Genomic DNA, 26,155 nt, shown 5'->3' with positions numbered 1-26,155 from the left:
TTAAAACGATTCTCTGACACTCAGTGAGACGCTGCCGCTCCCGTCCGCAGGAGGGCGCTGCAAGCAGAGACTGTTACTTTGAAAGGATTCCTGCCAGACAGGAAAATGAACTGTCGATCTGATTCTCTAGTTTTATGTAATTTATTTTTTTATATTGTCGTATCTTTGGCACAAACTGCACCCTCCTTCTGTTTTTCATAATGTTCTTTAATGTCGCCACAAAGAGCGGAAGTGACCGCGGGCGCCCCGGAAGTAGCTCTCGCTGTTTTCTTGCGGTGCGGATCGGCGGAGCTGCTTTCTACCCCCCGACCTCCTCCCCGACCTGCGCTTTGTTACCGGGCTGCCGGGCTTGACCGGGCGCCTGTGTCTCACCCTCCGGGCGGCTTCACACTCCCCGGCCTGTAGCCGGGACTGCTCCTCGACATGGCGGCTGGAGGCGGCGCGGCTCCTCCGCATGTTGGTGATGTTGAAGAGGACGCTTCTCAGCTGCTCTTTCCTAAAGGTGAGTACCTGCAGCGCGCGCACGCACTCTCGAACAACTACCGACACGCGCAGGCGGTCCGTGGGTGCACGTGGGTACACAGACCGAGCTGCTGTCTGTGGGTTCTCTGAGCCTGTGTGCTGAGTGATTGACAGATGTTAACCCCCTCCTCCTCCTCAGAGTTCGAGAACGCGGAGACGCTACTGAACTCCGAGGTCCACATGTTGCTGGAGCACAGGAAGCAGCAGAACGAGAGCGCCGAGGACGAGCAGGAGCTGTCCGAGGTCTTCATGAAGACCCTCAACTACACGGCCCGCTTCAGCCGCTTCAAGAACCGCGAGACCATCACGGCCGTGCGCAGGTACGCCCCCCCGGCCCCTGCCCAGGTCCGAGGCAATCCAGTTCTGACCCCTGTCATCTCTCTGTCTTCAGCCTCCTGCTGCAGAAGAAGCTCCACAAGTTCGAGCTCGCCAGTTTGGCCAACCTGTGTCCAGAAGCCGCCGAGGAGGCCAAAGCCCTGATCCCCAGGTAAGTCCGATCCACGTCACAGCAGGAACAATAAAAGCCTTTGTTACAGCTGCAGTGTTGAGGTACAGGAGCTGCTCCACAGTTCATAACTAGCTGAGTTAAACACACAGGCAGGTTCAATTCAATTCAGTTTTATTTATACAGCTCCAAATCACAACAACAGTCGCCTAAATCCGCTTTATACTACAAGGTAGACCCTACAATAATACATACAGAGAAAACCCAACAATCATATGACCCCCTATGAGCAAGCACTTTGGCGACAGTGGGAAGGAAAAACTCCCTTTTAACAGGAAGAAACCTCCGGCAGAACCAGGCTCAGGGAGGGGCGGGGCCATCTGCTGTGATTGGTTGGGGTGAGAGAAGGAAGACAGGATAAAGACATGCTGTGGAAGAGAGACAGAGATTAATAACAGATATGATTCGATGCAGAGAGGTCTGTTAACACATAGTGAGTGAGAAAGGTGACTGGAAAGGAAAAACTCAATGCATCATGGGAATCCCCGGCAGCCTACGTCTATTGCAGCATAACTAAGGGAGGATTCAGGGTCACCTGGTCCAGCCCTAACTATATGCTTTAGCAAAAAGGAAAGTTTGAAGCCTAATCTTGAAAGTAGAGATAGTGTCTGTCTCCCGAATCCAAACTGGAAGCTGGTTCCACAGAAGAGGGGCCTGAAAACTGAAGGCTCTGCCTCCCATTCTACTTTTAAATACTCTAGGAACAACAAGTAGGCCTGCAGAGCGAGAGCGAAGTGCTCTAATAGGGTGATATGGTACTACAAGGTCATTAAGATAAGATGGGGCCTGATTATTTAAGACCTTGTATGTGAGGAGCAGGATTTTGAATTCTGGATTTAACAGGAAGCCAATGAAGGGAAGCCAAAACAGGAGAAATCTGCTCTCTCTTTCTAGTCCCTGTCAGTATTGGCCTATAATTAGCTAAGACTGCTGGGTCTAGAGATGCTTTTTAAGTAAAGGTTTAACTACAGCCACCTTGAAGGCCTGTGGTACATAGCCGATTATTAGAGATAGGTTGATCATATTTAAGATTGAAGCATTAATTAATGGCAGGACTTCTTTGAGCAGTTTTGTAGGAATGGGGTCTAAAAGACACGTTGATGGTTTGGAGGAAGTAATTATTGAAGTTAACTCAGAAAGATCAATTGGAGAAAAAGAGTCTAAATGAATATCAGTGGTACTGAAAGTAGCTGTAGATAATATTACATCTGTGGGATGATTATTGGTAATTTTTTCTCTAATGATAAAAATTTTATTTGTGAAGAAGTTCATGAAGTCATTACTAGTTAATGTTAAAGGGATTGTTGGCTCAGTAGAGCTCTGACTGTTTGTCAGCCTGGCTACAGTGCTGAAGAGAAACCTGGGGTTGTTCTTATTTTCTTCAATCAGTGATGAATAGTAAGATGTTCTGGCTTTGCGGAGGGCTTTCTTATAAAGCAGCAAACTATTTCTCCAGGCTAAATGATGATCCTCTAAATTTGTGACACGCCATTTCAATGCCAATGTTCACATTTTGGACAGAGAGAACAGATGGTTTGAAAGAGGAGTGAAAGAAGCCATTTATGTCCACTGTGAGCGACCATCTTTGAACAGAGGCGGGGCTTACGACACCAATTGTCTTCCAGGGGCCAGAGCAGGCGACATTGAAGGAAATTTAAAACTGCTGGCTAAAGGTAAACGTAAATAAAGTAAGATCATAATTCACGTCGGCAGTAATGACACCCGTTTAGGCCAATCGGAGGTCACTAAAATCAATATTGAATCGGTGTGTAACTTTGACAAAACAATGTCGGACTCTTGATGCATTCTCAATCATCCAGGAAAGTAAATCTCCAAAAGTTGAATCTGTTCATCTGGACGTAGCGTTTTGTGGGAGAAACGTTTCGTCACTCATCCAAGTGACTTCTTCAGTCTCAGCTGACTGCAGGTTTCCCCAAACCTTATAAACAGTACATTTGCATAATGACTGAAACCAGCCCACTGAAGGAACAATGGGCTGTGAGGTCAGTTCCTTAATCATAATTATGCAAATTCCCATGACCATTGATCAACAATCACTGACCAAAACCCACTGATCAAAGAACAGAAGAGCTTCCTCGTCAGGCCAGGACTCTGCAGTCTATTTACACCTACAGGCCAGTGGACACTCTTTCAATGATGAGGATGTACACATCCTGGACAGGGAAGAACGCTGGTTTGAGCGCGGAGTCAAGGAGGCCATTTACGTGAAAAGGGAAAGACAGACCGTGGGCAGCACTGTGGTTAGCACTGTTGCCGCACAGCAAGAAGGTCCTGAGTTCAATTCCACCATCAGTCCGGGGTCTTTCTGTGTGGAGTTTGCATGTTCTCCCCGTGTTTGCGTGGGTTCCCTCCGGGTACTCCGGCTTCCTCCCACCGTCCAAAGACATGCAGTTTGTGGGGATAGGTTAATTGGATAATCGAAATTGTCACTAGGTGTGAATGTGAGCGTGAATGGTTGTCTGTCCCTGTGTGTTGGCCCTGCGACAGACTGGCGACCTGTCCAGGGTGTACCCCGCCTCTCGCCCTATGACAGCTGGGATAGGCTCCATCGCCCCCCGCGACCCTGAAAAGGATAAGTGGAAGCGAATGGATGGATGGGAAAGACCATCTCTGAATCGAGGAGGGGGCCTAAGGGTCCATCTGTCGCCATCTTACAACGCTGTGATTGCAGCCATTCCCCAACTCTCTGTGAATGGGACTCATGGCCATTGATCAGTGTTCTTTGATCAGTGGGTTTTGGTCAGTGATTGTTGATCAATGGTCATGGGAATTTGCATAATTATGATTAAGGAACTGACCTCACAGCCCATTGTTCCTTCAGTGGGCTGGTTTCAGTCATTATGCAAATGTCCTGTTTATAAGGTTTGGGGAAACCTGCAGTCAGCTGAGACTGAAGAAGTCACTTGGATGAGTGACGAAACGTTTCTCCCACAAAACGCTACATCCAGATGAACAGATTCAACTTTTGGAGAATGTGGGACTCTGTAGTTTTCTCTGGTCCCCTCCCCAATCAGACCAGGAGTGACATGTTTAGCCGCATGTTCTCCTTAAATTGCTGGCTGTCTGAGTGGTGTCCCAGAAACGATGTGGGCTTCATAGATAATTGGCAAACCTTCTGGAGGAAACCAGGTCTTGGTAGGAGAGACGGCATCCATCCCACTTTGGATGGAGCAGCTCTCATTTCTAGAAATATGGACAAATTTATTAAACCCCCCAAAATATGACTATCCAGAGTTGGGACCAGGAAGCAGAGTTGCAGTCTTACACGCCTCTCTGCAGCTTCTCTCCTCCTGCTACCCCCCAAAACCCATCTCCATAGAGACTGTGTCAGCTCCCAAACAGACAAAAAACAAACTAAAAACCAGCAATAAACAACTTAAACATAAAAAATCACAAAGAAAGAACAATACAGTATCCACATCTGAACCAAAGAGTAAAACAGTGAAATGTGGATTATTAAATATTAGGTCTCTCTCCTCCAAGTCTCTGTTAGTACATGACTTAATAATTGATCAACAAATCGATTTACTCTGCCTTACAGAAACCTGGTTGCAGCAGGATGAGTATGTTAGTTTAAATGAATCAACACCCCCGAGTCATTCTAACTACCAGAAATCCCGAAGCACAGGCCGAGGGGGCAGTGTGGCAGCAATTTTTCACACCAGCCTATTTATCAACCAAAGACCAAGACAGACTTATAATTCATTTGAAAGCCTGATGCTTAGCCTTGTCCACCCCAGCTGTAAAACTCAGAAACCAGTCTTACTTGTTATCATCTATCGTCCACCTGGGCCTTACACAGAGTTTCTCTCTGATTTCTCAGACTTTTTATCTGATTTAGTGCTCAGCTCAGATAAAATCATTATTGTGGGTGATTTTAACATCCATGTAGATGCTAAAAATGACAGCCTCAACATGGCATTTAATCTGTTATTAGACTCAATTGGCTTCTCTCAAACTGTAAAAGAACCCACCCACCACTTTAATCACACTCTAGATCTTGTTTTAACATATGGCATAGAAACTGAACATGTAACAGTGTTTCCTGAAAACCCTCTGCTGTCTGATCATTTCCTGATAACATTTACATTTACAATAATTGATTACACAGCAGCGGAGAGTAGACTTTATCAAAGTAGATGTCTTTCTGAAAGTGCTGTAACTAAGTTTAAGAATATAATCCACCCACTGTTATCATCTTCAATGCCCTGTACCAACATAGAGCAGAGCAGCTATCTGAACGCTACTCCAACAGAGGTCGATTATCTTGTTAATAATTTGACCTCCTCACTACGTACGACTCTGGATACTGTAGCTCCTGTGAAAACTAAGGCCTCAAATCAGAAGTCCCTGACTCCGTGGTATAATTCTCAAACACGTAGCCTAAAGCAGATAACTCGTAAGCTGGAGAGGAAATGGCGTGTCACAAATTTAGAGGATCATCATTTAGCCTGGAGAAATAGTTTGCTGCTTTATAAGAAAGCCCTCCGCAAAGCCAGAACATCTTACTATTCATCACTGATTGAAGAAAATAAGAACAACCCCAGGTTTCTCTTCAGCACTGTAGCCAGGCTGACAAACAGTCAGAGCTCTACTGAGCCAACCATCCCTTTAACGTTAACTAGTAATGACTTCATGAACTTCTTCACAAATAAAATTTTTATCATTAGAGAAAAACTTAACAATAATCATCCCACAGATGTAATATTATCTACAGCTACTTTTAGTACCATCGATGTTAAGTTAGACTCTTTTTCTCCAATTGATCTTTCTGAGTTAACTTCAATAATTAATTCCTCCAAACCATCAACGTGTCTTTTAGACCCCATTCCTACAAAACTGCTCAAAGAAGTCCTGCCATTAATTAATTCTTCGATCTTAAATATGATCAACCTATCTCTAATAATCGGCTATGTACCACAGGCCTTCAAGCTGGCTGTAGTTAAACCTTTACTTAAAAAGCATCTCTAGACCCAGCTGTCTTAGCTAATTATAGGCCAATCTCCAACCTTCCTTTCATATCAAACATCCTTGGAAGAGTAGTTGTCAAACAGCTAACTGATCATCTGCAGAGGAATGGCTTATTTGAAGAGTTTCAGTCAGGTTTCAGAGCTCATCACAGCACAGAAACAGCTTTAGTGAAGGTTACAAATGATCTTCTTATGGCCTCTGACAGTGGACTCATCTCTGTGCTTGTCCTGCTAGACCTCAGTGCAGCGTTCGATACTGTTGATCATAATATCCTATTAGAGTGATTAGAACATGCTGTAGGTATTACAGGTACTGCACTGCAGTGGTTTGTATCATATCTATCTAATAGACTCCAGTTTGTGCATGTAAATGGAGAGTCCTCTTCACACACTAAGGTCAATTATGGTGTTCCACAGGGTTCAGTGCTAGGACCAATTCTATTTACATTATACATGCTTCCCTTAGGCAGCATCATTAGAAGACATAGCATAAATTTTCACTGCTATGCAGATGACACGCAGCTCTATCTGTCCATGAAGCCAGGTAACACACACCAATTAGTTAAACTGCAGGAATGTCTTAAAGACATAAAGACCTGGATGGCCGCTAACTTTCTGCTTCTTAATTCAGATCAAACTGAGGTTATTGTACTCGGCCCTGAAAATCTTAGAAATATGGTATCTAAGCAGATTCTTACTCTGGATGGCATTACCTTGGCCTCCAGTAATGCTGTGAGGAACCTTGGAGTCATTTTTGACCAGGACATGTCCTTCAACGCACATATTAAACAAATATGTAAGACTGCTTTCTTCCATTTGCGCAACATCTCTAAAGTTAGAAATATCCTGTCTCAGAGTGACGCTGAAAAACTAGTTCATGCATTTATTACTTCCAGGCTGGACGACTGTAATTCTTTATTATCAGGATGTCCTAAAAACTCGCTGAAAAGCCTTCAGCTGATCCAAAATGCTGCAGCAAGAGTCCTGACAGGGACTAGAAAGAGAGAGCATATTTCTCCTGTTTTGGCTTCCCTTCATTGGCTTCCTGTTAAATCCAGAATTGAATTTAAAATCCTGCTCCTCACATACAAGGTCTTAAATAATCAGGCCCCATCTTATCTTAATGACCTTGTAGTACCATATCACCCTATTAGAGCACTTCGCTCTCACACTGCAGGCCTACTTGTTGTTCCTAGAGTATTTAAAAGTAGAATGGGAGGCAGAGCCTTCAGTTTTCAGGCCCCTCTTCTGTGGAACCAGCTTCCAGTTCGGATTCGGGAGACAGACACTATCTCTACTTTCAAGATTAGGCTTCAAACTTTCCTTTTTGCTAAAGCATATAGTTAGGGCTGGACCAGGTGACCCTGAATCCTCCCTTAGTTATGCTGCAATAGACGTAGGCTGCTGGGGATTCCCATGATGCATTGAGTTTTTCCTTTCCAGTCACCTTTCTCACTCACTATGTGTTAACAGACCTCTCTGCATTTAATCATATCTGTTATTAATCTCTGTCTCTCTTCCACAGCATGTCTTTATCCTGTCTTCCTTCTCTCACCCCAACCGATCGCAGCAGATGGCCCCGCCCCTCCCTGAGCCTGGTTCTGCCGGAGGTTTCTTCCTGTTAAAAGGGAGTTTTTCCTTCCCACTGTCGCCAAAGTGCTTATTCATAGGGGGTCATATGATTGTTGGGTTTTTCTCTGTATTTATTATTGTGCTATCTACTGTACAATATAAAGCGCCTTGAGGCGACTTTTGTTGTGATTTGGCGCTATATAAATAAAATTGAATTGAATTGAAGCTCCTTAGACTACGATAACCTGGATGACTGAGAACCTTCAGACATACTGTGTCAATAAAGTTTTCTGTTTTTTCAGCTTGGAGGGTCGCTTCGAGGACGAGGAGCTGCAGCAGATCCTCGATGACATCCAGACCAAGAGAAGCTTCCAGTACTGAGACCTCAGCCCCCCCTACAGCCCCGCCCCCGGACTGATGTGGTCGATCTGCTGTCCTGATAAAACTTTAAAAACACTTTACTCATTGTTTTCATGCTCAGTTCAGCTTTATTGCAGGGTTGTGTGCAGCGTCTGACCTGAACTGTTGCTGATGATGTTTTTTTTGTTTTGTTTTGTTTTTTTTAAATAAAGGTTTGACTGAACCAGCTGCTCAGTCATGTGACATTTTCATTTGTACCATAAAATTACAAGTAAACAACAGTCTGGCACCATAACACACACACAATGCAGAAAACAGATGATTTCAGCAGCATTTAAACTACAACCAATCACAGAGCAGCACTCTGAGGTCCAGCGATTATGAGAAATATGCACAGGTTTATAAGCTCCTCCCAACAACAGGAAGAGCACGTAGAAGCAGTTCCTCAGAGCGCTTCACACCGAAAACGCTGCAGAGCCAGCCAGCATCAGACGTTCAGGCAGTACACCACTGCAGCGTCCGAGTCCTCCAAAGCTTCAGGAAGGACGCCGCCTGGTGTCCTTGCCATCCTCACCGTGGTCCTACCAAAAAGGGTCCTCTCAAAGTCCATCAGCTGCCTCCAGAAACCAGCGTTGGGTTGAATAAATGGTCGCTGTTCCAGAACAAGTTCGTGAGCTCGACGGAGGCTGAGACCCTGAGACCTGAAGCACAGAGACCAGAACCACATCAGAGACCAGAACCTGACTGTCAAACTGAGATTAAGGCACTGTGGCTACCTCATGAGGTAGGCCATGATCAGCGCAGGGGACCGGCTTCTGCCGGCAGTGCAGTGGACCAGAGTCGCCCCCGTTTGGTTCTGGTTGATCCATTCAGTTACCAGGTTGAAGTACTCTCTGAGGGGGGCATGAGGCTGGTCCTGGACGGGGACGTGGAGCACCTGCAGACCATCCAGTTGCGGGTAGGAAATGTTCTCGAGCCCACTGGCGTTGACGATGAGAGTGACGTTTCTGCTGGTCAACACGCTGGCGTTCAGAGCCGAGTCCAGATCAGTGAGGAAGAGGCCAGCAGAGACCCGAGAGACCCGCATGATCCGCTGCAGGAGGACAGAGTCATCACAGCGGTTCAACATAAACTCAGATCTAACAGAACAAAGACTCAAAAAAAGAGCTGGAGCTCACCACTTCCTGTCAAATTCTCAATGAGGCGAGCAGCGGTTCAGCCAACCACACAGAACCACAGACAGCTAGCGGGCTCTGACCAGAGTGGAGACAGTATCAGTATTATTACTTCCAGGCTGGACTACTGTAATTCTTTATTATCAAGATGTCCTAAAAACTCTCTGAAAAGCCTTCAGCTGATCCAAAATGCTGCAGCAAGAGTCCTGACAGGGACTAGAAAGAGAGAGCAGATTTCTCCTGTTTTGGCTTCCCTTCATTGGCTTCCTGTTAAATCCAGAATTCAAAATCCTGCTCCTCACATACAAGGTCTTAAATAATCAGGCCCCATCTTATCTTAATGACCTTGTAGTACCATATCACCCTATTAGAGCACTTCGCTCTCACACTGCAGGCCTACTTGTTGTTCCTAGAGTATTTAAAAGTAGAATGGGAGGCAGAGCCTTCAGTTTTCAGGCCCCTCTTCTGTGGAACCAGCTTCCAGTTCGGATTCACAGAGAACCTTCGCAGACATAGTGTGACATAGGGGGTCATATGATTGTTGGGTTTTTCTCTGTATGTATCATTGTAGGGTCTACCTTACAATATAAAGCGCCTTGAGGCGACTGTTGTTGTGATTTTTATGCATCACTTTGTTTCACTATTGTAAACAAACAAGAGCAAAGCGTTTTGTCAGAAGTGGATTCGAAGCCACGCCTCCAGGTGAGACTGCGACCTGCACACAGGTGGGCTGAGAGCAGCTCGTCCTTCATACACAGTGATGTGATGATGATGATGATGACGAGTGTTCAGCGTCTACGGATGTATTAACAAACTCCAGACCCGAGTCTTCCGGTTGTTATTGATAGGATTCATCGATGATCGCCCGGATTATTGGGAGCAGGCTGAGCTGAAACATGCCGGGACGTGTCTGAGTGTCACGGGATACTGAGTCAGCGAAGCTTTAAATAGACTCGGTTTCGTTTCTGCTCTCAGTCCGACAGACCGACAGCAGAGACAGGTAAGGTGCACCCTGACACTCTCACTCACCTGGCAGGTAGATAAGGAGCCAGCCCTCCGGTTTACAGCTTAATGAGCGTAGAACAGACAGGCCGAGGTCTGGAGACACGAACTAACATCACCGTGTGCTCTCAGAGGAGCCGGAGCGGCTTCAACCAGACTCTATTCAAAATTCATGCACTTTAGGGCCTCCTTCCGTTTCTGTGTTTCTCTGTTTTTCTGTTTCAAGAGAAAAACTATTTTCCATAAGACGAGGACCTCTTAGAGGACTCGGCCCTAAGAACACATTATAAAAGTAAGTAAAATTGTATTTATATATATTAATATAAGAGGATCACAGATTGCTTCACAACAAAATAACAGCGCATAAAAACTCGTCAGAAAATATGAGCTTTTAGTTGTTTCTTAAAAGAGAGACGAGGAAACGTTAAAGTTGGCCTGATTATTTGGAAGAATCTCCCTGAAAAACGATGAACGCTGCCTTCGTGAGGCCAGCGCCGAAAACCAGAGCGGCTCCTCCCCGTGAGTCTTAAACGCCTCCCGGTGAGCCTGCATCCACCGGAACACCGAGCTCCGTGTTTCTACACAAATCTGAACGGAGTCTGGTGGCAGGAGTGTATGTGCTTGGAGACGTGGTCGGGTGATCACGTGGTTTGTTTCCGCTTGAACTGGATGTGTGGCGAAACATTTGACTCTTCAAAATAAAAGCCTCGATCGAGTCTGTCATGTTAAAAATCTGTTATTACCCGTTTGTTTTAATATTCATTTCGATGATGGTGATTCATTTCGTTTCGTGATTTTTATTTCATCTGATCATGTTTATTTGGCATTATTTCTGCTTCCTGGATTCAGACTCTTCGGCTTTTCATTCCTTTCCTGCAGTTTCTCTTCTGGTCCCCTTTCAAATCAAGACCCAACAACAATGCGGAACCACAACACCAAGCAGACTTCCACAGGTACCGGCACGGCTCAGAAACCGGTCCTGCCTCAGGTCAGATACCACCCCTCCATCCAGACTCCAGAAGGCATCACTGGAACCAGAACCTCCAGTAAAACCAGACCTGGTGCTGTGCGCCCCCTTCAGACTGGGACTGACTCCCGGGCAGATCCAGGAACCAGCGGCGCCCAAAAAGCTGCCTCGGCTGTGAGACCTCCTCCTAAAGGACGACAGAAACAGGCACAGAAACCTGTGAAGGAGGCGGTTGCTGCTGATCCAGATCCTCCCCAGAAACCTTCCCCAGCAGCCCCTCCCAGACCCGAGCAGGTGCCCCTGGATGTGGGCGTCCATCTGGACAGGTGTGTGGTGGAGGAGGTGGAGGTCTTGACCCGCGGACAGAGAAACAACCCAGACTGGTTCGCCTGGAGGAAGAACCGGATCACGGCCTCGGTGGCACACCGCATCGCTCGCTCCGGCTTTGTTAACGGCAAGAGTAAAACTCCGCCCACCTCCTACCTGGCTGCTGTCACAGGTAGGCCACACCTTCTACCACCTGGTACCCTGACTCCATATAAATGTGTCTTTTAGCAGCTTCACCAGGACGTCTGCTGGTGTGACTTTTTATTGTAAGAAGTGCAGGATCCCGAGAGGTCAGCCAGTAACTGGTTACCTGACTGTCTCGACAGGTGAGGGGCCCAGAGTCCAGACCAGAGCCATGAGCTGGGGGGTCCACATGGAGGCTGAGGTCGTCCGCAGGTACCAGGTGTGTTTCAGCATCTTTGTAACACTCAGCCATCCTCACAAACACGGCCAGCAGGATATGTGGACATTATGAGAGCTCTGAGTTAAAGTTTAATTTAACAAGTCAAAAAAGCTCAGTATCACGAGGAAAAGACTAAAAAGTGCGACAACCGAGAGATAAAATACAAATAAATGACTATTACTAATTTAATGGTAATGGTCAACGGTGAACAAAGAAAATAAGTTTTAAATCAGTGACGTGAAAGATAGATGTGTATAAAATAATAAGAAAACCAGAATCAGTGAAAAATATCAGAAAACACACAAAATATGTGAGAAAACTGCAACGATCACAAGAACGTTACAAACTGGGAATGAGGAGGAGGAGGTCCTTCACTACTGTTTTCTACACAATCACGTTTAAAACCAATAAGTTCTCAAACTTTTTTTTAAACTTTATTGAACATTTGCTGATGATGTCACTGATTACATCACCCCACAGAGGCTGAAGTCCTCGGCGTTGGGCCGGCAGGTCTGCGTTCAGGACTGCGGCTTGTTCGTCGACCCCCGGAGGCCCTGGTTGGCTGCCAGTCCTGACGGCATTGTGACGGACAGACGAAGCGGCCATTGGCTGCTCTGTCTGGAGGTGAAGTGTCCCTACAAGCACAGACACAGACGGGTGGAGGACGCCTGCAGGGAGGACCCCGCCTTCTGTCTGCAGCTGCATGAGGAGGCCACACGGGAGCGCGGAGGGGTAACAAACACACATCAGTCTCGTCCTCTCTGATTTCTCTTCTTCCTCCTCCTTCATTTCTCCTCCTCCTCCTCCTCTCTGATTTCGTGTCCTCCTCTTCTTCCTCTCTGATTCCTCCTCCTCCTCCTCCAGGCTCCAGTGTACCGCCTGAAGACCTCGCACAGCTACTACACTCAGATCCAGTGTCAGCTGGCGGTGACGGGGCTGCGGGACGCCGACCTCGTGGTCTTCACCCTGAAGGAGACGGCTGTGGTCCCGGTGACCTTTGACCCCGAGCTGTGGGAGGAGACGGTGTCCAAACTGGAGGTGTTTTACAGGGACGCTGTGCTGCCTCACGTCAGGCAGAAGATGCAGCAGCGTGCAGCAGCTGCTGGGATGCCGGAGCCGTAGAGGTCACTTCCTGCGGGAAGAGCTTTGTGGCCTGAAGCGTGTTCCACTGCATGTGGGGTTTACCCGCAGTCACACCAGGTGGCGCTCTGAAATGCTGACAGACACTGTCTTTAATCATGTGATCGCCACATGTTCGGTTCATGCCGTCATCATCAAAGCATGCTGGGAGAAAAGTGTCTCGCCCGGTAACCTTCCTGTTTGACCGCGATGAGTCATCATGTGGAACCCACTCTTCATTTTGATAAACATGAGTCACATGACCTCCGCCCTGCAGGTATCGATTGTTAAAGTTGTGACCTCGCAGCAAAAAGAACATGACTGATGGTATGAAACCACAAAAGATCTGCTGATAGAGCAGCTGTGAAACGGCGCCCCCCGCTGGCCCGTTTGTCATTGGGTTGAAGTGTAATGACCTCACAGGTGCCGGCTGTGGTTCCCGGCCCACTGTGGAACTGTGTGTTTTACTTGTGAGTGGAGAAGACGGCGGTTTTGGTTTGTTGTTAATAAAAATCTTTTTTTGAGTGCCAGCTTTGTCTCCACGCTCGTTGTTGCTACGCTGCGCCTCCTGGACTCCTGTTGGAGCAGCACGACGAACCCCTCGGTATACACGCACACATGCTGGGCGTGGTCCGGGTGGTCAAACTGTCACTGTTGGATTCTGGGATATGTTTGATCATAAAAATGTTTTATTAATTTACTTCTATAAATTCTTCTGTGCTTTAAAGAATTTGACCCATTGTTGTGGCAGGATGACGGAAGGTTCTGGAATGTAGTGAACCATCTGCAAAAGCCATGAGGCTAAACCTCAGCCATACTGCACCAGATTAATAATATTATTTCTATGATTATTAATTATCATATTTAATGACATCATTTGTCACAGAAAGGAAACAGTATAGGTGAAATAAAGCCATTAAAAAGTAGTCCTGTATAAAATAAACCCATCAAACATCAGATCTCACTGGGAGAAACGAAGCAGGGTAACGTGATGGGGAGGAAACGATGCCACATCGTTTGATAGACATGAAAATGATCAACCTGCAGAGGCCGAATTCAATGACACCCCAAAGATCAAAATCAAAGTGAGTCCATTGAGCTGAAATTTCCCTGCAGCAACTCAGCAGCTGTCCTGAGGGATCTCCTCCCACATCTGGACCTGGGCATCAGGACGAGGTGCAGACATTGTGTCCCCGAAGACTAAGGTCAGTGGTATCAGTTCGTGGAGAAAACAGGTCCAAGTATGTCTGCAGCAGCTCTGCTGTGCACATGTGGTCACATTACCGTGAGCTGGGGTGGAGGGGACACTTATAGGCAAGACATGAAACTGTGGAAGAGACTGAGTGTGATGTTTAAGGAGCAGGTGGGGAGAAACCTGCTGATGTCCGGTGTTTGTCCGGAGGCTTCACAATCACTGTTGGAAAGGCCAACATGTGGCTGTAGACTGCTGCACCTCCTGGCTGAATGATGAGACAGCGCCCCCTGCTGACTCAGACGTTAGTGTGAGGAAAACCCTCGGCACAGCGTTTGTGGAAGCCTTGAATGTGACTTCAGACAGTTCAGCAGCCTGTGAGTCGTTCAGCTCTCGGCTCTTTGTGCTGTGAACACGACAGAAACACCACAAGTTTTGTATTTCTTTCATTTTTATGTGTTTGACGTCTCTACCTTTGTGCTCATCTTTGTTTACATTTCACCTTCCTCTATTTTTAGTAGTAGTAGTATTTTACTAGTATTGTGGTCGGGGTGTGGACGTCCCAGAAGAGGGATGACATGACAGAAGAAATAATTAAAAAGAAAAGTCTATAAATAATGTTTTATACTGTAAAATTTCTTCTTGTAATAAAAGCTGCGTGCTTTGTGTTAAGGGCCATCGACACCGGATGTGATTAGTTTGTCAGAAAGCCAGATGCTTATTGAGGCTGATATCCAAAACAAAAACAAGACAAGGCGAGTCGGGGAAAAACTAAACTAAAGCCTAAACTGTGGTAAACTAAACATAAACATGGAAACTATGACATGGGACGTAATCTGAATAGGTGCATGCAAAAACTGTGACCAGAAACATGAAGATGAACATGGACTTGAACAGGAGCATGAATATAATCCTGAGACTTACAGTGACAGGAGATAAGCAGACGACCCGACACTGAACAGAAAGCGACAGAGGACTTAAATGCACAGAAGGGTAACGAGGGAAGTGGAAACACTTGGGAAACACAACTGACTCAAATGAACATGACGCCAGGGGGGAAACAAAAGTAACACACTGAACATGGAGCACAAGACCTTCAAAATAAAACAGGAAAGACGTAACCCAGTATGCACAAGTTTGACATGTTAGAGAGAGACAGAGAGAGGGAAACATGGAAACGGATAAGGGAGGCGAGTGGCTCCAGCAGATTCCAACATCTCTGTCCAGAAGAGCGCGGTCCTAGGAACAGCTAAGATACTGCGCAGGACCCTCAGGCCCCCAGGCCTCTGGTAAAAGACTCAAGCTTGAAGGACAGACCGCCCGCAGGGAGGAAACTTTTTTCAAATTTATATATTCATTAAAAAAAAAATCCCCTCTCAACCCTGCGGGCAGTCTGTCCTTCACACCTACAGACCAGTGGACACTCTTTCAATGATGAGGATGTACACATCCTGGACTGACCCCAGACACTGCGATTGAGCTAATGGGACATGCTACAATCAGAGCGGACAGGAATGAAGAGTCCGGAGGAGGTCTGCTGGTGTATGTGAACAATAACTGGTGCACCAACACCACAGTTAAAGTCGTCCACTGCTGCCCAGACATAGAATACATGATGGTTCAGTGCAGACCCTTCTACCTGCCAAGAGAGCTCACAGCGATCACAATAATAGCAGTTTATGTGCTGCCGCAAGCTAATACTAAGTCAGCCATGAAGCTACTCCAGCGCTCCATTAATAACCAGCTAACAACACACCCGGACTGCACTGTGATCGTGGCAGGAGATTTTAACCACGCAAACCTGAAATCTGTCCTGCCTGGATTCTTTAAAAACGTGAGCTTTCCGACGAGGGAAAACAACACACTGGACCAGGTCTACACCAACATCCCAGATGCTTACAAGGCCACCCCCCTGCCTCATCTCGGACTCTCTGACCATCTCTCTCTGTCCCTGACCCCTGCTTATAAACCTCTAATTCAAAGACAAAAACCATCTGAAAAAAATCAGTAAGAGTGTGGACCGCGGAAGCCACCACGGCCTTACAGGACTGTTTGATAACACGAATTGGAGTGTATTTGCAGAAGGATCAGACTTGGAGGGCCACACATCTGCCGTACTCTCATACATCAGCTTCTGTACTGAGAGCGTAACAACAACAAAGACTGTTAAAGTGTTCCCGAACCAGAAGCCATGGCTCAACAGCGAGGTGCGAGCACGTGACAGCGCCTTCAAATCAGGAGACCAACAAGTTCCGTCTCTGTTTAGAGGCGCAAAAGAAGCCAAGTGCAAATACAAACAGCGCATCGAGGAACACTTTAACACAAACAACTCCAGAAACATGTGGCAGAGGATCAAGACACACACTCCTGGACATCACCTAAAGCTGGGCAGACACTGTGCGATTTTTTCAGTCGCGTTATTCAGCTCCTGCTCAAACTGTATGATTGAATCTCAGGGGTTAGAAGTTCGTAGGTCACGATGCAGGGTCTCACACTATACGGCCCGATGCTCTGATGCGACCTGAGTGCTCACACTGTGTGTCCAGCTTATAACACAAAATCTGTCTCTCACTCACACACACCACCACCATCAACTTTGCTAAATTGCTAATGAAAAACATTGATCAGGCAGCTGTGATTGAGCAGTGGTGTAAATCCAACTATTTTCACGGTTGTTGTGGTCGTGATAATTTTGTGATGCCACATCAAAAAGGCTCGGATGAGCCAAAGTTCTGCAAGTTGTGCCTCCATCGCTTGTGTCCAGATCACACGCCGCACTGCCGTGCTGCTCCGTCTTTTCACTTCCATTTCTGTGTTTGTGCGTGCGCAGTGTGAGCGGCTGCGGTGACGCCCTCACGATGGGCGACAGGATTTCAAACAGGTTTGATTTTCATGCGACCAAACGATTGATGATCGGGAGCTGGTCGTGAGGTGCTAATCGCTTCTTGTTACCACATGTAGACAATGCGCGACACACGATGAGGGCGAAACTCGGGCCGATCCCCAAAACAGTTGCACGACTGAAAAATTGTCTCAAAATGGGCCAAAATTCGCACACTGTATGCCCAGCTTTACCTGACACCCTAAACCAGTTCTTTGCCCGTTTTGACTAACTGATAGGAGTGTTTGAAGTGAAGTCAGACTCATATTGATTTCTAAACTCAGCAGTGACATGCTCGTTTCTTTTTCTTATGAAGTACAGGAGAGCGACTGTTTTTTAAAAGATTTAATTTGCTTCAGCAGTTGAAATTACAAGTTACAGACCTCGATGTGAAACCAGCAGTCTGCTTCACACAAAGATGACCCTCAGGGTGGGCAATACACTTCAATACTAAAACAAAAACATCTATTATTATGACTGTCTTCTTCTAGGAAGCAACATGGTGCTCCTCTCTTGCATATCTTCTCTCTGACCTCGTCTCGGTCAGACATGAACCAGAACTTGACCCAGAAAAAATATCACCCTGACTTTAACCAGTTATGATGTGTAAGCATGTTTGCAAAAATCCCTTCTTCTCCTCTACATGTCATTGACAATAATTCAATTCAGTCATAGCGCCGAATCAAAGTTTGACCCTTATTACATGGAGTGCCGCCTCTTTAATGAGCACACAGCAATGTGTATATAAAGATAATAAAAAGAGCTTTATTTAATCATTTTATTCCTAACAGCAGAAGCTCCTGTTGTTCATGATGTCTTGAGCTACCCGATTCTTGGTTCACTCGTCTTATCTGACTCTCAGACAAAGATCACCTGTTCTCTACAGCTCACTGGTTTGAATCATTGTCACTGGTGTAAGCGTGTCCAGCTGCTCCTCGCTGCTCTTCCTCTCCTTATTTACTGGTTGGATGTTGATCTGTGCAAACCTGGATGGCATCCTCAAGTTCACCTGGGCCCGAAAAGCCTTACAGAGAAAACAGTAGATAAGAGGATCCAGACACACATTGAAAACCGATATCATGATGGTCACTTCATTCAGATAGAATAGAACCACAGAGACCAGGGAGTGGCTATTCAACAGAAAAATGTAGGGAAGGCGAACCAGGTGGTAGGGGATGAAGCAAACACAGAAGACGCACACCAGCAGCAACATGTTCTTGCGAGACTTCACAAGCTTCTTGGAGTTGGAGCTGGAGAATTGCCTCTGCTGTGCCAGCAACACCCTGCGGGAGGTGTTGTAATAGAAGAAGACCAGGGATATTAGGACCACCAGGAAGATGATCCCCAAACAGGTGTGGATGCCCTTTCCGAGCAGGCTGGCAGATGCACTGAAGACGGAGTCACAGTGTCTGAGGTCAGAGATCTGAGGTTTTTGGGTGATGAAAAATGTGGTGATGAAGCTGATTGTTGGGGCCAGGAGACAAGCCCAGGTGATCCCGGAGAGGATTTTTGCAGCTCGTACTGTCTGCAACATGTGAGTTCCTGATGGATGGATGATCTTCAGATACCTGGAGAGACCAGAGGAAGGAGGCAGTAGATAACTTTACTAATCAGTCACAGCAGTTCCTGTTCTCATCTGCAGAAGGCGTTAAGAAGAGAACAAGATTCATGTTTATTAAGCTTTTAATATTCTTATGAACTACAGTCTGAAATCAACAAAGGTTTTCTACCTGTTAGCAGCAATGTACCCCATGAACAGGATGCTGGCGTACATGTTAAAGTATAGCACAGGGATTCCAATGCTGCAGTGGAGTTGGTGGATGGTGGTGGAGCTGCTGGCGTAGTTGGTGATGCGGATAGGCAGGCTGAGGCAGAGCAGGAAGTCAGCAGCCGTCAGGTTCTTCAGGTAGACTGTCAGGCTGCTGGATACCCGATGATGAGCTCGACAGAAGTAAAACTTCATGGTGTAGCTGTTGAGGAGTAAACCCACCTGAAGACATGAAGAAGATGGAGAGAGGACAGAAAAATGATGTGGCATTAATAAATATAACCACTAAACAAAGACTCAAATTATAAGATTTAAAACTTGCCAGAAACACGAGGCTGTAGATCAGGATAAAGAAAGCGTGGACTGATGTGTTGACCGGATGACAGCCATCCACGGTCAATCTGTTAGCCGATGTCTGGTCAGCCATGTTTCTGAAAAATAAACACCATAATGAATGTTTGCTGGAGCCAACAAAGTAGCTTATCATTTTTATTTTTATTCTTTTGTGTTCTGACTTTGTTTCTGCTACTCGAATTTATAATCAGGTTACTCTATTAAATATTAAAAGTTCAATGTTGAGCTACTGTGAAAGCTGAGACAGCTACAGCCAAAACTTCTCCTCCTTTTGTGTTCCAACACAGTGCCCACAATGTGCACTGCTGCATTTTGTGAGGAAGGATAGATGATGGAGAATCCTGGTACCAGAGAAGTTTGCTGCTAAATATTGCAAAGGAAGGGCGGCGGAGTGATTAACTGGACACCCTCTGCCTGTAATGTCCATTGCAACCCAGTGTCAGAAAGGTTTGCAGCTGCATTTTGCATAAAAGAGAAACTGTGCACGAAGAAACCTGGTGAAAGGAATATATGCTGCTGCATTTGCTGCAGGCACCCCTGGTGTCAGAAAAGCTTCAGCTGCACATTAGTGCCAGGAGGGTTCAGTATTGCATTTTGCAAAAGAGGGATATAAAAGAAGGAACCTGCATCCCCCACTTTCTGAATGAGACAGACAGCAAAATTACAATCTCTGCCTAGCACAGAGGAAAACGGTAACGGAGAGTTTGGCGCTACCAACAAGTCTCCAGCAATGCATACAATAAAATAGAATACAATAAAATAGAATAGCCCTTCATTGAAATTATATCTATAATGAAATTACGGGTGCTCCACACCAGGAGGAAGGCACACATTAGAGAACAGGTTGCAAAGTGCTTGTATAATGGACCATGGCTCTGATAGGTGGGTGGGCAGGGGTGGGGTGATAGTGTCCAAATGTCCAAATGGCCCTTTTAGGAGCTGTTAGTGAGTCTGGAGGTGTGGACGTGATTGACCTGAGGTGCTGACAGGAAGGCAGCAGGCCAAACAGGTGGTGGGCGGCGTGTGAGGGGTAACCTGGTTTTCTTGAGACATCAGGACCTAGTGATGGCCTCCAGGGGTGGTAGAGGGAAGCCAATGATTTTTTGGGTGCTGTAATTACCCTCTGCACATCCTTCCTGTTCTCACTTGTGGCCCCTGCGTACCAAACACCCAGGCAGTAGGAGAGCACGCTGCTGGGCCTTCTCTACCAGGGAGACGGTGTTGTGGTTCCAGGTGAGATCGGTGGACATGTGGGCATTTAGAAACCCAAAGGTGGAGACAGATTCCACCCATTCTACATTTATAGCAAAAGGGGAGTGGACCTGTCTGTTGCTGTTGGGACTGGAGACATCCTTAAAACAAAACAGCTGCTAGGAACGATGGATTATCGAAAATCCAGCAGCCCAAAGAAAGGAGTCTGGCAGGGAGGCAGCAGCTTTGCTGTTGGAGGTGCTGTCTTCACTTTTGCTCAGCAGACGACTACTTTCTTATGTATTTCTTTGTTTATTTATGTCATAGCTGCAGGTGTGTGGCAGGCAGAGCTGTGGACCCAAAATAAGGACTCGGCAACACAGAACTGAACTCACAATCACAGCTTTAAAAAGGGTGGAGAGCAACAAAGTCAAAATACCCAATAAACAATAAATGGACATAATACTGACTGACTGACAGAAATATCACCTACAAGGAGGGTGAATGTGACAAAGAATACAGAGGGATAACATATGCACACATGTGATAATGAGGGAACAGGCAGGCCTGATGCTTAGCCTCGTCCACCCCAGCTGTAAAACTCAGAAACCAGTCTTACTTGTTATCATCTATCGTCCACCTGGGCCTTACACACAGTTTCTCTCTGATTTCTCAGACTTTTTATCTGATTTAGTGCTCAGCTCAGATAAAATAATTATTGTGGGTGATTTTAACATCCATGTAGATGCTAAAAATGACAGCCTCAACATGGCATTTAATCTGTTATTAGACTCAATTGGCTTCTCTCAAACTGTAAAAGAACCCACCCACCACTTTAATCACACTCTAGATCTTGTTTTAACATATGGCATAGAAACTGAACATTTAACAGTGTTTCCTGAAAACCCTCTGCTGTCTGATCATTTCCTGATAACATTTACATTTACAATAATTGATTACACAGCAGCGGAGAGTAGACTTTATCACAGTAGATGTCTTTCTGAAAGTGCTGTAACTAAGTTTAAGAATATAATCCACCCACTGTTATCATCTTCAATGCCCTGTACCAACATAGAGCAGAGCAGCTATCTGAACGCTACTCCAACAGAGGTCGATCATCTTGTTAATAATTTTACCTCCTCACTACGTACGACTCTGGATACTGTAGCTCCTGTGAAAACTAAAGCCTCAAATCCGAAGTACCTGACTCCGTGGTATAATTCTCAAACACGTAGCCTAAAGCAGATAACTCGTAAGCTGGAGAGGAAATGGCGTGTCACAAATTTAGAGGATCATCATTTAGCCTGGAGAAATAGTTTGCTGCTTTATAAGAAAGCCCTCCGCAAAGCCAGAACATCTTACTATTCGTCACTGATTAAAGAAAATAAGAACAACCCCAGGTTTCTCTTCAGCACTGTAGCCAGGCTGACAAACAGTCAGAGCTCTACTGAGCCAACCATCCCTTTAACATTAACTAGTAATGACTTCATGAACTTCTTCACAAATAAAATTTTTATCATTAGAGAAAAAATTACCAATAATCATCCCACAGATGTAATATTATCTACAGCTACTTTTAGTACCATCAATGTTAAGTTAAACTCTTTTTCTCCAATTGATCTTTCTGAGTTAACTTCAATAATTACTTCCTCCAAACCATCAACGTGTCTTTTAGACCCCATTCCTACAAAACTGCTCAAAGAAGTCCTGCCATTAATTCTTCGATCTTAAATCAGGCCCCATCTTATCTTAATGACCTTGTAGTACCATATCACCCCATTAGAGCACTTCGCTCTCGCTCTGCAGGCCTACTTGTTGTTCCTAGAGTATTTAAAAGTAGAATGGGAGGCAGAGCCTTCAGTTTTCAGGCCCCTCTTCTGTGGAACCAGCTTCCAGTTTGGATTCGGGAGAAAGACACTATCTCTACTTTCAAGATTAGGCTTAAAACTTTCCTTTTTGCTAAAGCATATAGTTAGGGCTGGACCAGGTGACCCTGAATCCTCCCTTAGTTATGCTGCAATAGACGTAGGCTGCCGGGGATTCCCATGATGCATTGAGTTTTTCCCTTCCAGTCACCTTTCTCACTCACTATGTGTTAACAGACCTCTCTGCATCGAATCATATCTGTTATTAATCTCTGTCTCTCTTCCACAGCATGTCTTTATCCTGTTTTCCTTCTCTCACCCCAACCGGTCGCAGCAGATGGCCCCGCCCCTCCCTGAGCCTGGTTCTGCCGGAGGTTTCTTCCTGTTAAAAGGGAGTTTTTCCTTCCCACTGTCGCCAAAGTGCTTGCTCATAGGGGGTCATATGATTGTTGGGTTTTTCTCTGTATTTATTATTGTGCTATCTACTGTACAATATAAAGCGCCTTGAGGCGACTTTTGTTGTGATTTGGCGCTATATAAATAAAATTGAATTGAATTGAATTGAACACAGCTGATACTAATCTAGGCTAACAAACCTGAACATGATACACAGGAGGAGACTGTCACGGTAAACAGGAACAAACCCACAGAGAGGCTGTGTCCAAATTCAGGGGAAGGATGCTGCGTATGATCCATTGACGGCCGGTTAGGACACAAGTGAGCGGCTGTGAAACTGGACAGCCTTCTAGCCTTCGTTCAAGTCCGCCCCTACTTCCGTTTTTTTCCCCCGCTCGCTAACGCCACAGCGCAAAAACTGAAAAATGGACAGAGAAGTGTTGCTCTGTGTGTTGTGTACTGTTTGAATTCCGAGGAGCTACAAAACCGGTATCAACATTGCTGGCATGTTTGGTACCTTAGGCTCATCAGAGACAATCATATCCAGGTAAAATAATCCCCTTTAATCTACACGCATTTAGGAGTTACTAGCTAGTTTCATGGATAATTTCAGTGACTGAATTATTGCCGGTCATTCGTACACATTTACTGTATCATATAAAATATATAAACTAAATCTCTTTGAAACTTATAGAATCTAATCTTGTAACCACAAGATTAGATTCTATGTTAACAGAACTTTATCGAACTGTTGTCTGCTACAGAGTTACAAGTATTATACTAATAATATAGCATCCACCATCTCCTGCTTGCATATTTCTGTAAACATCTTAGTGGTGTGGCAGCCACGAGTGAGCCCTGCAAACCCTGTGGATGGACGATGCCGTGGACAGTAGGAGGAAGCATCCTAAAGCTCTCTTTGCAGACCACCCTGTGTGATTCTCCACTTGCCCACCAGAAAAGACAAAGCGCAGGTCTCAGTTGCAGCAGCTCATCCACATCTGATCTTGCTCGGGCAGATTCAGCAACACTGCCAGAGACTTCCTGTAATCTATTACAGTTGTTAAAGAAACGGTCCCGGAACAGGTCACTCAGGTTAATCCTGTGTGAACAACTGTAAATACTGTTGGTGTATTTGAAATATTCTTGTTTAATTGTTATTGTTAGTTACTTTATTGTCATTAAATAAATATCCATGTAAATGTAAGTTAGCATTATGTTCATAAATGTGACAAATACCTGTAAATAAAATGAGTTCGGTGACAATTACTGTTAATTGTAATCAATTCAATTCATAATATAAACCTTTTAAACTAACACAACACATGTAACAATGTAACAAATATATTCAAAAAAATTCATACCACTGCAGTGCAGTACCTGTAATACCTACAGCATGTTCTAATCGCTCTAATAGGATATTATGGTCAACAGTATCGAACGCTGCACTGAGGTCTAGCAGGACAAGCACAGAGATGAGTCCACTGTCAGAGGCCATAAGAAGATCATTTGTAACCTTCACTAAAGCTGTTTCTGTGCTGTGATGAGCTCTGAAACCTGACTGAAACTCTTCAAATAAGCCATTACAGGTACTGCACTGCAGTGGTTTGTATCATATCTATCTAATAGACTCCAATTTGTACATGTAAATGGAGAGTCCTCTTCACACACTAAGGTCAATTATGGAGTTCCACAGGGTTCAGTGCTAGGACCAATTCTGTTTACATTATACATGCTTCCCTTAGGCAGCATCATTAGAAAACATAGCATAAATTTTCACTGCTATGCAGATGACACGCAGCTCTATCTATCCATGAAGCCAGGTAACACACACCAATTAGTTAAACTGCAGGAATGTCTTAAAGACATAAAGACCTGGATGGCCGCTAACTTTCTGCTTCTTAATTCAGACGAAACTGAGGTTATTGTACTCGGCCCTGAAAATCTTAGAAATATGGTATCTAACCAGATTCTTACTCTTACCAACCACTATTTTTTTCTGGTAACAGGCAGATCTGAAACAAACAGGAACATGTTTTTGTTTTTTAAATTGACAGTCAACTTTAAATACATGGTGTTGTTTGTTGGTGTATTTGTTTTGGCTATGATACCTCCCCACATACACGTCTGCTAACACAGTACACTCCTCCGGCCTTAGTCGGTGACAGTGTTTTCTTTGAACCTGGTAGAAGCTCCAGCCCGTGAAGCTGGAGTGACTGAAGCAGCTGCGTTAAAAGGACTCACTTTTTAATCACCATGTTAGAAGCTGTTAAAAGCAGCATCTCAAGTTTGTCTTTGGAAAGTTAGTTAAAAAAATCCCTCAGAAGTCATCATTAAACAGTATAAAAGACGTGTGGATGAAAACCTGCAGGACTCACCTGTGTTTAAAGTATCCTCTGTAATTTTCAATATACAGAAAAAGCTGCTTCACTGGTTATGTTTACTCTGTGCATTGGCAGTGCTGGAAGCGGTAAGGAAACATCCTACATGGCTGCAAAAACTTGTGGTTTATCTGCATATCACATTTCTGCTCTCTCTTAATTTTTTCATCTTTGTCTTCACTGCCTGAGCATCTTTACACTTCTCACACTTCATCATCATCATCATCATCAACAACTTCCTTTTTCTGACTCGTGTGATTGAATCAACCAATCAGACTCTAGAAGGTTTTAGCCTGAGGTACATGTGTTGAAACCACAAGTGGTTTTGAAACTGCTTTGAAAGGTGCACATGCAAACATTCAGACATGTAAATATGTAAATAATAAAACATGTGAACACTAAATATAAACCAGTAAATACAGTCCCGATCAAAAGTTTAAAACCATTTGAAAAATGGCAAAACTCCCATTTTGCATGGTTGGATCTTAACAAGGTTCCAAGTAGATCTTCAACATGCAACAAGAAGAAATGTGAGTGAGACAAAACAGTTTTTGAGCGATTTATTGAAAACAATGCTTAAACTGAAACAGCTAATCAAAAGTTTAGGACCACACCTCCAAAAAAAACCCAAAACAGAAATCAAAGTTCCAAACATGAACTCAGTAATGAGTAGCTCCACCATTATAGAAAACACCTCAGGTGGGATCTGCTTATCATGCCAGTAACGTTGGAAACCATCAGGACCATCAAGGTTACATTTGTTCTCATTAGAGAATAAAACTTCCTTCCACCTTTCAGTGTCCTATGTTTGGGAAATGACCGTCTTACTGCGTCCCACCTCAGCAGCGATGGCGCGCTGAGAGAGACCCTGCTTATGCAGTTCAACAACGACCACGTTCCAAAACACGTTTTTTTGCCTTTGCCATCAGAAAGTCATGATAGTTTGACAACCTGACAGAAAATAAAAGTGAATCCACATTTTTGCACTTTTGAACTTTTAAAGGCATGTGGACCTAAACTTTGGATCAGCTGTAAAACAGCCTGTTTCAGTTTAAGCGTTGTTTCCAATAAATAACATGCTCAAAAAAATGCTTTGTCTTACTCCCATTTCTTCTTGTTGCAGTTTGAAGCTCTACTTGGAACCTTGTTAAGAAGAATGTAGCTGCCATCACCAGTGTGTGAAT

The 26,155-nt window shown here is 45.0% G+C and overlaps 4 protein-coding genes and 1 long non-coding RNA gene across 9 annotated transcripts; 2 read left to right on the top strand and 3 right to left on the bottom strand.

Annotated features, from left to right (window-relative positions):
* The first annotated feature begins 231 nt into the window (after positions 1-231).
* On the top strand, positions 232-8,176 carry polr2d (RNA polymerase II subunit D). The gene is made up of 4 exons (XM_003457810.4): positions 232-502; positions 662-842; positions 914-1,009; positions 7,893-8,176. Exons 1-4 carry the CDS (start codon positions 424-426, stop codon positions 7,969-7,971), a joined length of 435 nt encoding a protein of 144 aa, XP_003457858.1. The 5' UTR covers positions 232-423; the 3' UTR covers positions 7,972-8,176.
* Positions 8,056-10,291, bottom strand: LOC100696762 (dual specificity protein phosphatase 14). 2 transcript variants are annotated; one of them, XM_019347717.2, is made up of 4 exons: positions 10,155-10,291; positions 9,129-9,203; positions 8,727-9,043; positions 8,056-8,651 (listed from the first exon to the last, which is right to left on the bottom strand). In XM_019347717.2, exons 3-4 carry the CDS (start codon positions 9,035-9,037, stop codon positions 8,438-8,440), a joined length of 525 nt encoding a protein of 174 aa, XP_019203262.1. In that variant the 5' UTR covers positions 9,038-9,043; positions 9,129-9,203; positions 10,155-10,291; the 3' UTR covers positions 8,056-8,437. The 2 variants fall into 2 exon arrangements, with proteins under 2 accessions (XP_019203262.1, XP_019203267.1); XM_019347722.2 differs by lacking the exon at positions 9,129-9,203 and having other exon boundaries at positions 10,155-10,285.
* LOC102077075 (uncharacterized) lies at positions 9,509-13,349 on the top strand. 2 transcript variants are annotated; one of them, XM_005462753.3, is made up of 5 exons: positions 9,509-10,125; positions 11,007-11,593; positions 11,748-11,824; positions 12,305-12,556; positions 12,689-13,349. In XM_005462753.3, the coding sequence occupies exons 2-5, from the start codon at positions 11,047-11,049 to the stop codon at positions 12,944-12,946; spliced, it is 1,134 nt and encodes a 377-aa protein (XP_005462810.1). In that variant the 5' UTR covers positions 9,509-10,125; positions 11,007-11,046; the 3' UTR covers positions 12,947-13,349. The 2 variants fall into 2 exon arrangements, with proteins under 2 accessions (XP_005462810.1, XP_005462811.1); XM_005462754.4 differs by lacking the exon at positions 9,509-10,125 and adding an exon at positions 10,285-10,419.
* Positions 13,056-15,128, bottom strand: LOC112842156 (uncharacterized). Its single transcript, XR_003213842.1, has 2 exons — positions 15,060-15,128; positions 13,056-14,541 (listed from the first exon to the last, which is right to left on the bottom strand). It is a non-coding gene; the product is annotated as an uncharacterized LOC112842156 (long non-coding RNA).
* A 2,218-nt stretch (positions 15,129-17,346) lies between these two features.
* LOC102076535 (P2Y purinoceptor 14) lies at positions 17,347-25,387 on the bottom strand. 3 transcript variants are annotated; one of them, XM_005462751.4, is made up of 4 exons: positions 24,969-25,387; positions 19,107-19,215; positions 18,747-19,006; positions 17,347-18,584 (listed from the first exon to the last, which is right to left on the bottom strand). In XM_005462751.4, the coding sequence occupies exons 2-4, from the start codon at positions 19,209-19,211 to the stop codon at positions 17,897-17,899; spliced, it is 1,053 nt and encodes a 350-aa protein (XP_005462808.1). In that variant the 5' UTR covers positions 19,212-19,215; positions 24,969-25,387; the 3' UTR covers positions 17,347-17,896. The 3 variants fall into 3 exon arrangements, with proteins under 3 accessions (XP_005462808.1, XP_005462807.1, XP_005462806.1); XM_005462750.4 differs by lacking the exon at positions 24,969-25,387 and adding an exon at positions 22,791-23,382; XM_005462749.4 differs by lacking the exon at positions 24,969-25,387 and having other exon boundaries at positions 19,107-20,968.
* Between the last annotated feature and the right edge of the window lie 768 nt (positions 25,388-26,155).

This window comes from Oreochromis niloticus, linkage group LG14, assembly GCF_001858045.2.
Source record: "Oreochromis niloticus isolate F11D_XX linkage group LG14, O_niloticus_UMD_NMBU, whole genome shotgun sequence".
NCBI classification, from domain to species: Eukaryota; Metazoa; Chordata; class Actinopteri; order Cichliformes; family Cichlidae; genus Oreochromis; species Oreochromis niloticus.
The sequence above is the reverse complement of the archived record's forward strand: the minus strand, read 5'-3'. Positions and strand labels throughout refer to the sequence as shown.